Source organism: Lynx rufus, unplaced genomic scaffold (genome assembly GCF_022079265.1).
Source record: "Lynx rufus isolate CCGP_SWC_20201006 ecotype Redwood Valley unplaced genomic scaffold, mLynRuf1.p SCAF_16, whole genome shotgun sequence".
In the NCBI taxonomy this organism is placed as follows: domain Eukaryota; kingdom Metazoa; phylum Chordata; class Mammalia; order Carnivora; family Felidae; genus Lynx; species Lynx rufus.
The window spans coordinates 57,749,492-57,766,465 of NW_025814830.1; the positions used below are offsets into that span (position 1 = coordinate 57,749,492).

General features: G+C 60.2%; 1 protein-coding gene across 1 annotated transcript; it reads left to right on the forward strand.

The window, feature by feature from the left end:
* Positions 1-138: 138 nt before the first annotated feature.
* Positions 139-15,428, forward strand: LOC124510783 (uncharacterized). The gene is made up of 8 exons (XM_047077427.1): positions 139-1,564; positions 3,507-3,709; positions 3,855-3,918; positions 5,659-5,784; positions 5,882-5,960; positions 12,545-12,653; positions 13,177-13,287; positions 14,036-15,428. Exons 1-8 carry the CDS (start codon positions 615-617, stop codon positions 15,109-15,111), a joined length of 2,718 nt encoding a protein of 905 aa, XP_046933383.1. The 5' UTR covers positions 139-614; the 3' UTR covers positions 15,112-15,428.
* Positions 15,429-16,974: the final 1,546 nt, after the last annotated feature.

The following is a 16,974-nucleotide window of genomic DNA, read 5'->3' on the forward strand; positions in this document are numbered from 1 at the left end:
CTGGGAGTGATGGTGGAGCACAGGTGACGGGAGATCCCCAGCCGAGCCCTGAAGGGGCCCTTGAAGGTCCAGGGCCCTTGGAGTGAGGACGGCCCTGGATGCCATTTGTGTTGCCTGGCAGCAGGCCGGGGTACCATGGGTGCTCTCTGATGGTGCGTCCAGGGTGCACGCCCATCATGTGGCCGCCCTCAGGAGGAGGGGCTCCGGGGACTTGGAAGAACCGGAGAAAGGCTTCATTCTTTCTGGGACCTCAGCCCACCCCGGGCCTGGGGAAGCAGGAGGCCTGGCCGGCCACGAGGGAGCAAGAGGCACAGAAAAACGTATGTCCGGACCCGAGCCACCGCACCTCCACGGAAGAGGTGGGGAGGTGGGCCGAGGGTCCAGAGAGACTAGAGGGTTGGTACAAGGGAGCTTGGGGTCCTGGCCGAGAAGTGACCGCTCTGGTGGGAGGCTGGGGTCTTTCCAGCTGCATTGTGCCTGAGCTGACATTTGTCCGGACGGGGAGAGGGTGACTGCGAGGGCGGCCCCGGGGAGACCGACGAAGCCTGCGGGAAGCGCCATTGCTGAGCAGGACGCCGCAGAGTGAGGCCCCGTTCCTGTTCCCTGGCGGGACCATGTCCGTGCAGGGCCCCCCGAGGAGGCTGCTGGGCTCCCTCAACTCCACCTCCCCAGTCGCCCCGCGCCTCGGGCTGGCCGCCAACCAGACAGGGCCCCGGTGCCTGGAGGTGTCCGTTCCCGACGGACTCTTTCTCAGCCTGGGGCTGGTGAGCGTGGTGGAGAACGTGCTGGTGGTGGCCGCCATTGCCAAGAACCGCAACCTGCACTCGCCCATGTATTACTTCATCTGCTGCCTGGCCGTGTCCGACCTGCTGGTGAGCGTGAGCAGTGTGCTGGAGACGGCCGTCATGCTGCTGCTGGAGGCAGGCACCCTGGCCGGCCGGGCCGCCGTGGTGCAGCAGCTGGACGACGTCATTGACGTGCTGGTCTGTGGCGCCATGGTGTCGAGCCTCTGCTTCCTGGGCGCCATCGCCGTGGACCGCTACATTTCCATCTTCTACGCGCTGCGGTACCACAGCATCGTCACGCTGCCCCGGGCGTGGCGGGCTATCTCAGCCATCTGGGTGGCTAGCGTCCTCTCCAGCACGCTCTTCATCGCCTACTACCATCACACGGCCGTCCTGCTCTGTCTCGTCAGCTTCTTTGTAGCCATGCTGGTGCTCATGGCCGTGCTGTACGTCCACATGCTCGCCCGGGCGTGCCAGCACGCGCGGGGCATCGCCCGGCTCCATAAGCGGCAGCGCCCCGTCCACCAGGGCTTGGGCCTCAAGGGCGCGGCCACGCTCACCATCCTGCTGGGCATTTTCTTTCTCTGCTGGGGCCCCTTCTTCCTGCACCTCTCGCTCATGGTCCTCTGCCCTCGACACCCCATCTGTGGCTGCGTCTTCAAGAACTTCAACCTCTTCCTCACCCTCATCATCTGCAACTCCATCGTCGACCCCCTCATCTACGCCTTCCGCAGCCAGGAGCTCCGGAAGACGCTCCAAGAGGTGCTGCTGTGCTCATGGTGAGGCTGCGGGCTCGGGGCCAGGGTGCCGGGCAGGGGGAGGTGGGGATATCCTATGGCCTGATTCCTGTGCGACAGGGGCAGGCACTTGCCAAAGGGGACGGACGAGCCGATCTCTGGCGGTGCGGAGGCATGGACCCTCTGGGGCCCGAGAAGGGAGAGAGCACAGACCTCCAGGAGTTGCTGTGGAGACTGGAGGCTGGGGAGATGGCGGGGCCGCAGGCACTAGAGGTGGGTCCTGGGCCCCTGGACGGGGACTCTGCCCACCCCTGGAGCGCTCCACCTCCAGCCAGGCACCAGGCGAGGACACCCACCTTTGCTGCCAAGTCTTTGGATCTGTGCCCCTTGGCCTGTCGGGATGCGAAGTCTCTGTGTGGGCCGAATGACAAGCGCTGCTCCCCGGGAGGGCCTCTGGAAAAGGGACTCTGTGACCAGCCGGACCTGGCTTCACAGGCCTGCTTCAGGAAGAAGTGAGCTGCTGTTTCAGGCAGAGGGACCGTGTCTGCACGGGCTCCAGCGGAGGGCGGGGCTGATCCAAGGCTCAGCGGTGACCAGAGAGCATGGGGGCTGGGGGGTGGCCATCTGTGTGCACCCCACGTATCTGGCAGACGGCGCCGGCCAGTGCCTGCTCAGGCCAAGGCGGGGGTTGTCGGCCTGAAGCAGTGAGCCAGTGTCAGCCCAGGGTCTCAGGGCTGGGAAGTGGCCTGGTAATAAATGCTGTGCTCGCTGCATCACCTCCACCATCCGTCTTGCCTCTTTCTGGAAATTGCTTGAAGCCAGAGGGAGGAGGAAGGGGGAGGGGCAGGGGTGGGGTTGAGGGTGATGAACAGGGTGAAGTGAGTCCCAGAAACCAGCCAGAAACCGTGGCTGGCCTGCCCAGGTGAAGAAGCCACAGCCCTGAGTGACTCAGTCAGCTAAGCATCACCACTCCTGATTTCGGCACAGGTCACGATCTCACCCTTCCTGGGACGGAGCCCTGCACCGGGCTCCGCGCTGACAGCACAGCGCCTGCTTGGGATTCTTCCTCCCTCTCTCTCCACCCCTCCCCTGCTCATTCCCTCTCTCTCTCTCTCTCTCTCTCTGTCAAAATAAATAAATATGTTTTTAAAAAAAAGGCATAAACATAAGAGACTCTTAAATATGGAGAACAAACAGTTACGGGAGGGGTTGTGGGAGGGGGGATGGGCTGAATGGGGAAGGGGCACTAAGGAATGTACTCCTGAAATCATTGTTGCACTATATGCTAACTAACTTGGATATAAATTAAAAAAAAGAAAAAGAAAGAAAGAAGAAAAAAGCCATAGCCCCAAAGGACCCAGAGTGCCTGAAGCCCGGCCCAGGGGGAGAGTGTGGCGGGGGGGGGGGGGGGGGGGGCACTCACACCTGCTCTGAGCCCGTGTCCGGTTTTCTCTTCATGGCGCAAACCCCCAGCTCAGAGCAACCAGAGTAAAGAGACAGCAGGAGCAGCAGCTGCACCACCCCAGACACCTCCATGGTGACACGACTCGACACTGTCCAGGCTGCAGCCAAAGCTGGACCCCCGTGACGCATCTGTGACCTCAGCCCGAGCACACCCCTCTCTCGGCCCGGTCATGGCACCCCTCCTCCGTGTCTGCTCTGAACAACATGGAGGGGCCCACAGTGTAGAGTGGGCTGCGGGCTGGGGTCTGCTCTCCCCCCAGCACTGCCCTTCTGGAAGGCGGGTTAGGACTCAGCCAGCTCTGGGAAGCGTTTGAGGCAAGGCCTCCCCGAATGGAGTAAGTCTGTCCAAGGCCTGTCCAAGTCCACACCCCAAGGGAGTGGACATCTGGGGTGAACCATGCTGCCTGGTGCCAGAAAGCCTTGGGTCCCCCCTCTGTTGCGGTCCTGGGTTTCTCACTGAAGAGCCCACCTGGTTTGCTCCGCACATACCGAGCGCACAGACGACCCCCTCCTCATACAGGTTCGGCGGAGGCCAAAGTGACGGTACCAGCCAGTTTGAAGGCAGGTCTAGTAACGCTGAGGGCTCCTGCAGCCCCCGGCCAGCCGCCCCGCAGCGCTGCCCCAGCCAGCCCCCACCCATGCTGGCAGCTTCAGCCCAGACCGCTGGCCTCAAGGCCAGGAGCTGGTTCCCGGCAGGGCCAGCCTTTGCTGGGAGAAAGGATGGTGAGTCAGCTTTGAACCTGGCACCAGAGCCCTCTGGGGATGGAGGGAGAGCTGGCCTGGCCTGATGCCATCACTCAGGGAGGCAGGGCATGTGGGTAATGGGTCCTGGCCAGCAGGGTGCCGCAAAGCTGCTTCCTTCGCTCAGACGGGGAGGTGCAGCCAGCTCCGGGGAAGAGCCAGACGCTCACCAACGACCCCCTGAACAGGGTGTGGGGGGGGGCGAGGGGGGGGAGGCAGGGAGGGGCCCCAGGCAGCCAGAAGCCAAGGCTCACCAACGACCCCCTGAACAGGGGGTGTGGTGGTGGAGGGGGGAGGCAGGGAGGGGCCCCAGGCAGCCAGAAGCCAAGGCTCACCAACGACCCCCTGAACAGGGGGTGTGGTGGTGGAGGGGGGAGGCAGGGAGGGGCCCCAGGCAGCCAGAAGCCAAGGCTCACCAACGACCCCCTGAACAGGGTGTGTGTGTGTGGGGTGGGGGGGGAGAGGCAGGGAGGGGCCCCAGGCAGCCAGAAGCCAAGGCTCACCAACGACCCCCTGAACAGGGTGTGTGTGTGGGGGGGGGGGGAGAGGCAGGGAGGGGCCCCAGGCAGCCAGAAGCCAAGGCTCACCAACGACCCCCTGAACAGGGTGTGTGTGTGTGGGGTGGGGGGGGAGAGGCAGGGAGGGGCCCCAGGCAGCCAGAAGCCAAGGCTCACCAACGACCCCCTGAACAGGGTGTGTGTGTGTGGGGGGGGGGGAGGCAGGGAGGGGCCCCAGGCAGCCAGAAGCCAAGGCTCACCAATGACCCCCTGAACAGGGGGTGTGGTGGTGGAGGGGGGAGGCAGGGAGGGGCCCCAGGCAGCCAGAAGCCAACCACGGAAAGCCACATCGTGGACGTGTTGTGGGGGAGGGGTGTCTCTGGAGAACAAAAGACCCATTTCTGGACTAGCCAAACTGGAGAGCTTCAGGAGGGAAAGAGGGGCTTGTGCACAGCCACACCCAGGGAACACACAGGCGCACCGCCGGCTGCTTGTGGAACCTCCGGGCACTGTGACTGAGGCCCTGGAACATTTTCTTACTGAAACATCAGAAGGACCTTATCATAAGGTGGTTTCAGTACGATGTCTGACCCCAGGGGAACATCGAGACAGTGGCACAACGTCCGCACGGCTCGTCTGCCTCTTTCTCTCCCTTCTTTTCTGACCAGGGGACCCCCTCCCAGTTTTTCCCCCAAGAGCCCCACCCCCTCTGCCTTAGGCACACACCATCTCACCACATAGACCCCCCCCCCCCACCACCACGTTGTGCTGGCCTCACTTGGACCAAGGGTCTAGGGGTACAAGTGAAGTCAGGAGGTGAACCAGACAGAACCCACTGCCCACCACCCCCCACCCTGTCAGTCCCTGGACTGGCTTGTGTCCTTGTGACCGTTCCTGACACCGGTATTCACTGAGCAGCGGACCTATGGCAGGCGCTGTGACATGTGCAAGGTCCGTCTGGAATCGCGTGGCAGGCCCCTGGGGGAGGAGGAGGCAGGATCGCAACCCCCACTGCAGAAGCTGCCACCCTCTCCCACCGCCCTTCTGACTCGGCGTTTCTGAGCCCTGCCCCCTGCTCTCTTCTGGAGGGTTCGGTGACTGCTGCAGACTTTCCCCGCGTCCCCCACCCCTAAGGGATCCGGCAAAGCTCCGAGTACCTTGTTTGTCCCTTCCTGCCACGCGACAGGGAGCTGAGAGGCGTCCATCTCGGTCTTTTGGGGTGGGAACGTGGGGGTGGTCCCTGAACGGGTGTGGGGGAGAAAGGCTGTCCTTGCAAAGCCTCAGGGTGGGGCTGCCGCTGCGCTGGGACCGGGGAGGGCGGCCCAGGCGGCGTCCGAGAGCCGAGAGGGGCCTCTATTGTCCTCCCCGGAGCCCGCCAGCCCCTCCTTTCAGTGTGCGGCCCACCCCACCCCCCCGCCCCCCGCGGGCCCCCAGACCCCGGCGGCGGCGGGAGGAGGCGCCGCAGCGCGCGGCCGAGTGGGGATGCGCGGTGCTGATGGTGCAGGCCGGTGCCGCATTCTGCGGCGGCGCCCTCCGATTGGCCGCGCCCGGTGACGCCAGGCCGGGCGCGGCGGGCGGGGCCCGGCCTATAAGAGCGGGCGGCGGGGACGCCCGAGCCTCCGCAGCCAGCCCCGGCCTGTACGCGCGTGTCCCGCAGCCGCCCGCCGCCCGCACCGAGCATGAGGGAGATCGTGCACATCCAGGCCGGCCAGTGCGGCAACCAGATCGGGGCCAAGGTGAGGAGGCGCGCCGCCGCACCCCCCGCCCCGCTCCGGGCCCCGAGACCCGCGCGCCCCCCGCACCCCCACCCCGCGCCGGGCCCCGGAGGGAGGGAAGCAGGGAGGCGCCCGGGCCCCGCGAGCCGCACCCCGCGTCGCACTCGCCCCTGCGAAGCCGAGAGAGAACAAAGGGACGAGCCGGGCCCCGCGGCGGGCGGGCGACCGGGGCATCGGGATCCCCGCCCTGCCACCTGCACGCCGTGTGTCCTCTGTCCCTGCCCGGGCACCTCTGGCCTGCCGGAGCACGGCTCGAGTCAGCGGCTGCGGCTGCGGGGACTGTCTGGGCGTGGCCCTCTTCTCCGGGGTCCCTACGCAGCCTTGAGCCTGATGGATGGGTGGGCAGGTTTGGGTGGGGCGTCACCCTTCAAAGCCGTAACGATTCTGTCGGCCGTGCTCCCACTCCGCCCGCCCCCCCCCACCCAACCCCCCCAGCAACAGGATGTCCTCCCAGCGGCCAGGCCACCCCCGTGTCCCTAACCTCCCTCTTACAGCCCTGGGCTTCCTGACCCCACCCTGTTCCTTTGTTGGGGGGAAGGGTTGGGCACAAAGTCGGGGTGACCTTGGTCCGGGCCGGGACTCTCCTTCGGCTCAGCCCAGCCTGGTCAGAGCACCCGGTGGAGCTGGGTGGGCAGTACCCACCCCGGGACCGCGGAGTCTGGGGGTAGGACGCGGGAACAAAGCCCGGCTCCCGGGATGGACAGCTGCATCACCGCCCGGCGCCTCCCCTCCACTGTTGTTAGCCCACCTCACAGATGTTGGGACTGAGGGGAAGAAGAGGTCCTATATTCCCCGCTGGAACCCAGGAGACAGGTGTCACATCCTGGAGATTGTCCCTTGGCCAAGGTCACACAGCAAGTGCGAGACAGAGCCACGCTCTGCAGACGGCCAGCCTAGGGCTCAGGCTGGGTGGGTGGGGCCTGCTGCCCACTGGGGCACCCCTCGGAACAAAACGGGGCCGCAGGAGCGGCTTTGTCAGGACCAAGGCCAGGGACGCGGGGTGGGAACGGTGGAGGGCGGGTTTCCCGAAGCCGGTGGAAGGCTGTGGGAGGAGACAGGTCTTGGAGGGGAAGGGGCCTAGGAAAAGGTTCCTCTGGAGGCTGTTGCCATGGAAACCAGGCAAGAACAAAAAGCTAATTACGACAGGGCTGGGGCAGCCTCGTGGCTGACATGTAAATTGCAACTTCTCTAGGGTGGAGGCGACTTGGATGGGGTGGAGGGGTGGAACCAGGGAGACTCCCTAATCACCCAAGGAGACAGCTGTGTCTGCCCCAGGAAGGGGACTGGGGGAGGGGGAGGCCCCGGGGATGATGGCCTCAAATCAAATCAGGGCTCCTGGGGCAGTCACTGACAGCTGCCCTGGCCAGGTGGGAGGGGCGGAGGGCTCACTAATGTGGTCACAGGGGCCAGGCCTGCCCTGAACATCTGCTTGGGGGGGGGGGTGGTGTCAAGGGTCACTGGGGGGAGGGAGGGCAGTCCCCAGTCCTGCCTGAGCCTGGGGGTGTAGTGAGTCCAGTTATGCACCCCTCCCTTCTGTGACCGGGACAGACATGTACCAGGCAAAGGCAAGTCCACGCCAGAGGTATTGCTGAGGTGGGGGGACGGCCAGGAGGGCAGGGGTGGGAGGAAGAAAGGCAGAGGCAGTAGCCTGAGTGCCAGACAGTGTCCTCCGGGGAGATTTTTTTTTTTCCTGCTTCTTAGAGATTGCTCATTACTTTTTATTCCTTTTGGGTTGATTTTCTTACTGTATGTTGTTTTAAACATTAATATCTGATCCTTTCTAACAGTTCAAACCAGGGAGAGATGGGTTTTGCAGGGAGGGGGATTGCTTCTCCCTTTCCCACCGCTGCCTTTCTTTGGTGACCAGTGGCAGCTGTCAAGCCCTTTCCTTCTGGCCTCCTTGTCTCGGAAAGTATTCAAAGCCCCCTGGGCTAGGCCCCATGTACCGGCTTAGTGGATGCTGCCATCTGCCCTGTGGACAGGCAGTGCACTGGCCGTTTCAGTCTCCTAATCCCATACTAGTTTGGGGGTTTGGGGCTCCCTGGTGAGGGGAGAGAGCAAACTTTTCCTTTCCATCACGATCAGCAGGCTTGCAGGTCCTTGGGTGGTGCTTGACTCAGCTTGGGTCCCTGCTCTAGGGAGGGGCCTGGCTGTGGGGGATCTAGGGCAGTCAGGGAGACTGGGGCCAGGAGAGAACACATCTGTCCTGAGGGTGAGCTTGGCGCATTACTGACTCATGACAATGGCCGCTGCGTATTGAGCGCTGTGCCAGGTGCTCTAGGCGCACCACCTCGCAGGTATGTGGTGAGATGGGGTATCGCCCTCCTCCCAAGGGTCGCTCCAGGAAGTTGAGGCACCCGCCCAGGGGGGACACGGCGGGAGTTTTGAGTTTAGGTCTACATGGATATATCGGGATGCCCACCCCCCCCTCCACCGCGTCCATTCAACAGGCGGATGAATCTGGGGGCCTCGCCCTCCTCCCCTGGGGTGCAGGGCCGGCCAGGAGCCTTTGTCTGCACCCCCTTCTCTCGGCCGCTGGGCGGAGCCTGGGAGGGGCGGGCCCGGACCCTGGCCCTGACGGCCAGTGGGGGGAGGGATTTCCGGTTTCCTCGCACCCGCCTCCTCTCCCAGCGCCTCCTAAATGGGTCAGGGTAACGCTCTCTGTGCTCGAAGCGGGGAAAGACATCGAGGACCTAAAAGGGTTTAACGCCCCTGAATCGGCTAGCCCTCCCTCTGGCGGAGCTGCTGCGCCCCACTTGCCTGGGGCTCCTGTGCCCGCCCAGACACTTGGCCGGCCCCTGGGCGCGGACGCGGCAACGGATCAGCACCACGGACAGCGCCGCGGGGGCGGAGGTGGGGGGTGGTGACGGTGTCTTGAGGTAGGAAATGCGGCCTGGACCCTGGGGTCCACACACCATCTGGCAGTTTTCTCAACTGTAGTGATGGTCGTAATTTTTTATTTAACTTACAAAATTATATTTCATTTTATATTACATATTTTACTAATAAGATACTTATTTTTCTGAAGATTTTTCAGAAGTTTATTTTTTTGAGGGAGAGAGCACGCTCCAGCAGGGTAGGAGCAGAGAGAGAGGGAGAGAGAATCCCAGACAGGCTCCACGCTGTCAGCGCAGAGCCTCAGACGGGGCTCGATCTCACTGACCGTGAGATCATGAGCCGAAATCCAGAGTCCGATGCTTAACTGACTAAGCCACCCAGGAGCCCCAAGATCCTTATTTTAAATCACATTTTATTAGTTTTAACTTCAAAAGCAATTCTTAATATATTCTTCTAAAAAGTGGAGATACTGCAGATGAGGCCAAAGTGCCTACCACCTCCTTCCTGCCTCCACATTCTGCTCTCCTTGGGGGACAATTTTGTTTCCATTCTTCCAGCCTGTTTCCTGTGCATGTTATCTGTGTATCTTTGTAGAGAGATACAGCATCTTTTGTGAGGTTTGCTTTTTTACTCCATGCATCATTATGCAATATGCCTTTCCCTCAAAGATGCGTCTTGGAGATCGGCTTCTATCAGTGGTGTTATTTTACTGCACCACACTATCTCAAAGTATATTGATTTTTTTAACTTTTATTTTTATTTATTTTTTCTACATATGACTTTACAAATTTAAATAGCGTCTAAGGGGGGCGGCTGGCTGGCTCAGTCAGTTAAGTGTCTACTTGGCTCAGGTAATTATCTTGTGGTTTGTGGGTTCAAGCCCCACGTCAAGCTCTGTGCTGACAGCTCAGATCCTGGAGCCTGCTTCGGATTCTGTGTCTCCCTCTCTCTCTGCCCCTCCTTTGCTCTCTCTCTCTCAAAAATAAATAAACATTAAAAAAATTTTTTAAATAGCATCTAGGGGCACCAGGATGGCTCAGTCACTTAAGTGTCTGACTTCGGCTCAGGTCATGATCTCACAGCTTGTGGGTTCGAGCCCTGTGTCGGGCTCTGTGCTGACAGCTCAGAGCCTGGAGCCTGCTTCGGATTCTGTGTCTCCCTCTCTCTCTCCTCCCCTCCCCTGCTCACGCTCTGTCTCTTTCTCTCTCTCAAAAATAAATAAACATTAAAAAAAAATTTTTTTAAATGGCATCCAAGGGGCATCAGGGTGGCTCAGTTGGTTAGGCAACCGACTCTTGATTCCAGCTCAGGGCATGATCTCAGGGTTCCTGAGTTTGAGCCCCACTCAGGCTCTGCACTGACCCTGTGGGGCCTGCTTAGGATTCTTTCTCTCCTCTTCCCTCTCTCTGCCACTCCCTCACTCACTCCCCCCCACATACACCTCTCAAAATAAAGAAATACAACTTAAAATTTCTTAAAACATAAATAGCATCTAAGACCTTTTAACTCACTGAAGCCAACATTTGCTGAATGCATCAGGCCTTGTGCTAAGCATGTGATGTGGGTACTATTATCGTGTCCACTTTACAGTTGAGAAAACTGAGGTCCCAAAAGCTGGGGTCACTGGCACACACTGACTGGTGCTGGATGGATCTGGTCCGTCTTCTCCTGGAAGACCGTGCTTCTCACAGATGCATTTTCAACAACTTTCTGTAGATATGTTGATGGCAGGGTGACTGAATCACTCTCTGCTGGCCCCACACTTGTTGTCTTGAGCTCATCACTCCTCTACAGGGGCTGCGGGTGTCCCTGAAACCAGAGGTTTGAGGTGTCTTGGAGCCCTGGGGACCAAGGCCCTGGCTCAGGCTCTCACAAAGGCCTGGGACTGAGGAGGGCAGTGGTAGGAAGCTCTGATCAGGCCCCAAATACCTCAGTGACATTTCTGTGTGTTTGTTTCTAATTACAAAATTAACAGACACAGTGTAAAAAGAACAGTTAACAATGACAAAACGGGGAATAAGTCCAGCCCCTGTCCTCACTGAGGGATGACCTCCAAACACACCTTCTCTGGACGAACTACCAAGACTTCTCATGCATTTTATAATAATAACACTGTTGATAATGATCAGGGTTTTAAATTTTTTAATGTTTATTTTTGAGAGAGAGACCAAGCAAGAGAGAGGGAGAGAGAGAGAACATGAGCGGGGAGGGGCAGAGAGCGAGGGAGACACAGAATCCGAAGCAGGCTCCAGGCTCCAAGCTGTCAGCACAGAGCCCGACGCGGGGCTCAAACCCACAGATCCTGAGATCGGGGCCTGAGGGGAAATTGGACGCTTAACCCAGGCGTCCCATAATTATCAGGGTTTTCAAAATGTTTTTTAAACTAATCTTTTGTTGTTTAGAAATTAACACATGACAAAGAATTCCACAAACCCCAAGGGTATCCAGTGAAAAGAACTCTTCCCCAGCCCAGAACCACACTGCCAGGCACAGCTCTCTGGAGCAGACTTCTGTGTGCCTGTTAGAGACCTCTACATATAGATGAGGACGAGCACACTGGTTTCTTGCTGCTTTTTTCACTGAGCCGTCTTTTTGCCAGCACATGACTCACGTGTAGAGGTCTGTTATTTCTTGAGCCCTTCATCCCATTCATCTTCTGAAAGTCACTCCAACCCTGGGGAGCAAAGGGGAGGGGCACCGGGAAGTCCCACAGCGTGTGACCAGTGACCCTCCCTGAGTGGGCCCACGGTATCCACAAAAGCTTGGAGATGCCCTTGGGGTGAGAGCAGAGCTCTGGGCAGCCTTCCCTCCCCCCGGCGAGTGTGTCTTTGTGTGCTCACTTACAAGCCCCCACTCACACGCTCCACACAGATTAACTCGCTTTACTCCTAGGAAGCCTTGTTTCCCCCATCCCGCCTACCGAACGGATGAGGGCCCCGAGGCACAGAGAATCCTCAGGACCCGCCCAGGGTCACACAGCTGGAAAGAGGTGGTGCTGTTCCTGAATGCAGGCCCCGCTCTAGGCTTTTGGGCCCTGCTACAGCTGCAGGAGTGGAGTCGGAGGAGGGCAGTGTGGACGGCAGGAGGCAGTGGAGGAAGGAAGCCCTGGGGGTTGGGGCCGGGCCGGTCTTTGAGAACTGGCTGGGGGGCCCCAGGCAAGTCAGTCCCCACTCGGGGCCCCTGTGGTTCCTGGTGGCTGAGGCTGATGGTGTCCTGGGCACTGCCGGACCCTGTCTCTGGACAGCCTTTGCCCTGACACCGAAGGGCACACATATCCTGGACCCTGTCACTTGCTGTGGGCAGTTCTTGATCTCTGTGCCTCAGTTTCTTCATCTGAAAAGAGAAATAACGAAAACCGCTCCGCGAGGGTGATTATTACTACCCCTTCATGGAGGAGTGGCTGCCCCAGGCCCCTGGTTAGCAAGTGCAGGGCTGAGTCTGGGGGCCCGGGTCTGTGTCAGCTGAGCCCGGAACCACCCTGAGGGCTGCAGGCCGCGCCCACCGTGCAGACAGTGGACGTGCATATTTGCTAGGACAATCTTCTGGTAGATGACAGAGCTTGGGATCTCTGCTCCAAAGTCACCGAAAGGAGTGAGTGCAAGCTCTGCATCCAGGCCCCTTAATTTATACCCAGGGCTGAGTCCGTGGGAGGGGAAGGGCCTGGTGGGGGCCGCAAGCACCTGCTGACCCTTCCTTTCCCCCTGCAGTTCTGGGAGGTGATCAGCGACGAGCACGGTATAGACCCCAGTGGCAACTATGTGGGGGACTCGGACCTTCAGCTGGAGCGCATCAGCGTCTACTACAACGAGGCCTCTTGTGAGCTCCCGCCTTGCCCCGTGCTCGACCTGGGAGGAGTGGGGAGAGGGCTTCTTGCCTGCCGGGTCTCGGCATCTCTGCCCGCCTAGCAGCAGCTTGGCAGATGCAACCCGAGACTCACAAAACAAAGACAAGGGACCCTGGAAACTGCCACCCTAGTGAGATTCAAATACGTGTAATGGTCACACGACACATACACAGTCCAGGGGAATGGACAGGGCTGGGCAGGGTCCTGGAAGTCCCGCAGGAGGCCCCTGGGAGGGTCCAGAGCAGGGGCTATTTAGCAACTGGTGTAAAATGATGTCCACGGCGAACTGGAGAAATGTCAGCCTGCCCACGTTGACGTAGGATGAGGTCCCGGCTGTCTGAGGTGTTGACCACGATCCCCGTTTCACACGTGGTTCCCACCTCTCTGGTCCCAGAGAGTCTGAGCACTCATGGTGACGGCATGACTCTGGCGGGACAGGGCGGTAGGCGTCCCTTCCCCTGTGTGACCCACATAACCCACCCCTTTCCTCCTCAGCTCATAAGTATGTGCCTCGGGCCATTCTCGTGGACCTTGAGCCTGGGACCATGGACAGTGTCCGGTCTGGGGCCTTTGGGCACCTCTTCAGGCCTGACAACTTCATCTTCGGTAAGTTTCCCCTGTCCCACACTCTGATGCAGACCCCCACCACGGGCAGATCCAGATCAGGGAAACAACAGAGCAAAGTCGCCGCTTAGCAGGACAGAAATGACCTTCCCGTGTTGCAGTGGGCCCAGAGAAAAGGCTCTGTGCAGAGAATAGAAACCACTTGTGTATTTCAGGCAGAACAATGTGCAAGGCAGAGAATTAAGCTTACGAGACTGTTACAGAGCTGGCAGGACACGAGTCAGTCTCCAGAGGATTCAGGTTCATGGGCAGGCAGCATTGCTGTGATCCAGAGACCCTCACCCCACTTCTGTCTTCCGGAGCTCAACACCCCAGCTGAGGGGCTCGAATCCACATTCAGACCCCAAGCCGTGAGGGATTCTGGGGTTCTGGAGGCCACCGCTTACACTGCCAGCATGGCCAGCCAGAGGGTGGGTGGGCTGCGGGGGGTGGGGGTGGGAGGGGGACAGGTAGATTCACCCAGGACCCCCGAGGGAGGCAGAGCGAGAGCTGCAAGCCCAGGTCCTCAATTCCTGTCTCGAGCCCTTGACACGGGGCACCAGGCAGTGGGGTCCCCGGCACACAGCATGGAGGGCCACGGAGGGAGCGTGCGGGTGTGGGCACCCCCCACTGCACGGAGGGAGACGGGCACAGGGTGTCCCCAGTGGTGCTCTGAGTGGCCTGTTCAGGCAGCCACCGGAGGCCTGACTAGTCTCGTGCTCCCCCTGCCCCCTCTCCCCCTCACCCACAGGTCAGAGCGGGGCTGGCAACAACTGGGCCAAGGGTCACTACACGGAGGGCGCCGAGCTGGTGGACTCGGTCCTGGACGTGGTGCGGAAGGAATGTGAGAATTGCGACTGCCTGCAGGGCTTCCAGCTGACCCACTCGCTGGGCGGGGGCACGGGCTCGGGCATGGGCACCCTCCTCATCAGCAAGGTGCGCGAGGAGTACCCGGACCGCATCATGAACACCTTCAGCGTGGTGCCCTCGCCCAAGGTGTCGGACACGGTGGTGGAGCCCTACAACGCCACGCTGTCCATCCACCAGCTGGTGGAGAACACGGACGAGACCTACTGCATCGACAACGAGGCCCTGTACGACATCTGCTTCCGCACCCTCAAACTGGCCACGCCCACCTACGGCGACCTCAACCACCTGGTGTCGGCCACCATGAGCGGCGTCACCACGTCCCTGCGCTTCCCGGGCCAGCTGAACGCCGACCTGCGCAAGCTGGCCGTGAACATGGTGCCCTTCCCGCGCCTGCACTTCTTCATGCCCGGCTTCGCCCCGCTCACCGCCAGGGGCAGCCAGCAGTACCGCGCGCTCACGGTGCCCGAGCTCACGCAGCAGATGTTCGACGCCAAGAACATGATGGCCGCGTGCGACCCGCGCCACGGCCGCTACCTGACGGTGGCCACCGTGTTCCGCGGCCGCATGTCCATGAAGGAGGTGGACGAGCAGATGCTGGCCATCCAGAGCAAGAACAGCAGCTACTTCGTCGAGTGGATCCCCAACAACGTCAAGGTGGCCGTGTGCGACATCCCGCCACGCGGCCTCAAGATGTCCTCCACCTTCATCGGCAACAGCACGGCCATCCAGGAGCTGTTCAAGCGCATCTCCGAGCAGTTCACGGCCATGTTCCGGCGCAAGGCCTTCCTGCACTGGTACACGGGCGAGGGCATGGACGAGATGGAGTTCACCGAGGCCGAGAGCAACATGAATGACCTGGTGTCCGAGTACCAGCAGTACCAGGACGCCACGGCCGAGGAGGAGGGCGAGATGTACGAAGACGATGAGGAGGAGTCCGAGGCTCAGGGCCCCAAGTGAAGCGGCTGGAGGGGCGAGCCGGGCTGCGGCCAGGGCCACGAGGCCTGTCCCCTGGCGCCACGTCGCTACTGACACCACCCCCAGGCTTGCCCCCACCAGCTCTGCTCACAGCACCCTAGGGCCCCCGAGAGCTTGTCCTCCAGTATTTACGGCATCCCCACCCCACGTGAGTCCTGTCTTCCCGCCATAGGTCACCTCCATTTTTGTGTCTGCTTTATTGTCAGCTGCAGGCCTGATGTTTTATGGCTTATTTTGTTTCTTTTGTTTTTGTTTTTTTGGTTTTTTACTGGTTTGTGTTTATATTTTTGGGGGAGGGGATACTTAATAAATTTATTGCTGTCAGATATCCCTGCCCGGTGCTGGAGATTTCATTTTGTTCTGGAAAGTTGGGTCTGAAGGGGTGAGGAGGGGCAGACGGGGAGGTCTGTGTGGGAGCAGGGCAAAGAGGCATCGTCTCCCAGGCCGGTGGCTGAGAAGGGCTATGCTCAGAGGCTGCCGGTGCGTCAAGGCTCAGCCCCTGGGGAGCTTCTGGAAGGGGGGTCCTGGAGACGGAGGCTCATCCCGAACACCAGGCGCAGCTCACCCTAGATTGAGAACTATCTCTAGTCTCCCACCGGGAGACGCACTCCGGAGCCTCTGTCTGGTTTACCTGTGTGCTGGAAGTTAGGGTGCAGACAGCCAGAGACCCCAGTGGGGGTTGGAAGGGAGGACTTTGAACAAACCACCCCCCCCCGCCCCCACCGCCCGGAAAACTATGGCGTGTTGGAGGATTGTGTCTTGGGCCCCGGGAAGGGGCTGGTGGGGGTTAGGGAGCCGTGGCCACCGCACCCAGGCACACCCCTGGCAGGGAGCAATGTGCTGGCCCTAGGCGCCCCCTGGTGGCACTCCTGTGGCTGTAGGGCGACCAGTGTCCAACTACAAGGGTTTTGGACCCAAAAAGAGTTGAGACACCTGCCCAGTGTTGAGAAAAGTCCTTCTGGCTCCTGACATTCACAGATGATCCTGCTGGGCCCCAGGTCCACTGTCTTACTGGGGCTCCTCCTGAGAGCTCAACACAGACACCTCAGGGAACCTTCACGATGATGCTACGAGGAACATGTCATTCTTACCACATTTCACAGGCCAATAAATGGAGGCTCCGAGAAGTGAGGGCACTTGCCAGCTGGCAAGTTGCAGAGCCACGTGTCTGGCCCAAGGCTGTGCACGTCTCCACTTAGCTTAAAACGGCCCCAAACTGCCCTTCCCTCCCGAGCACCTGCACCCACAAGAACTTTCTCTTCCTCCACATCTCTCCGATGAGCCTGGCCTGCTTGGGTCACCCTGCCTTTGTGGGGCTGGCTCTCGGGCCAATCCCTTCCTTCCTTCTCCCAAGGCCCACAACCCGGCTTAGTGCCAGTGTGCAGGGCCAGTTTGTGAGGACTGTGGTGGTGGGGGTGTGGGGAGGTGAAGGCGTGGGAGCCCATCGCTTCCGGCCCCCTAGCACATCTCTGCTTCTCCGCAGACTTCTTCTGTGGGAGGGGCTTCGTGCTTCCTTTTTTCCAGCCCTCTCCCCTCTCCTTCAACTGACTCTCCCCCATGAACCTCTAGCTTTAGTTTCTTATGAGGAGTAATTTAGGTCTCTGCTGTTTTCCTACACTGCAGACATGGGGCAGAGACCAGCCAGCCCTGTGCTCTACGTGAGTTCCTGACTCACAAATTCCCGAAGCATAATGAAATGGCTGATGCTTTATGCCACTGAGTTTCCGAGGGGTTTATTACACAACAGAAAGCAGGAACACGCGTGGGGAGTGGCCAGAACAGCATGTGGCCCATAATAAAGGCCACAAATGTAAGCTCTTAAGTGTATCTGTTATTGTTAGTAAA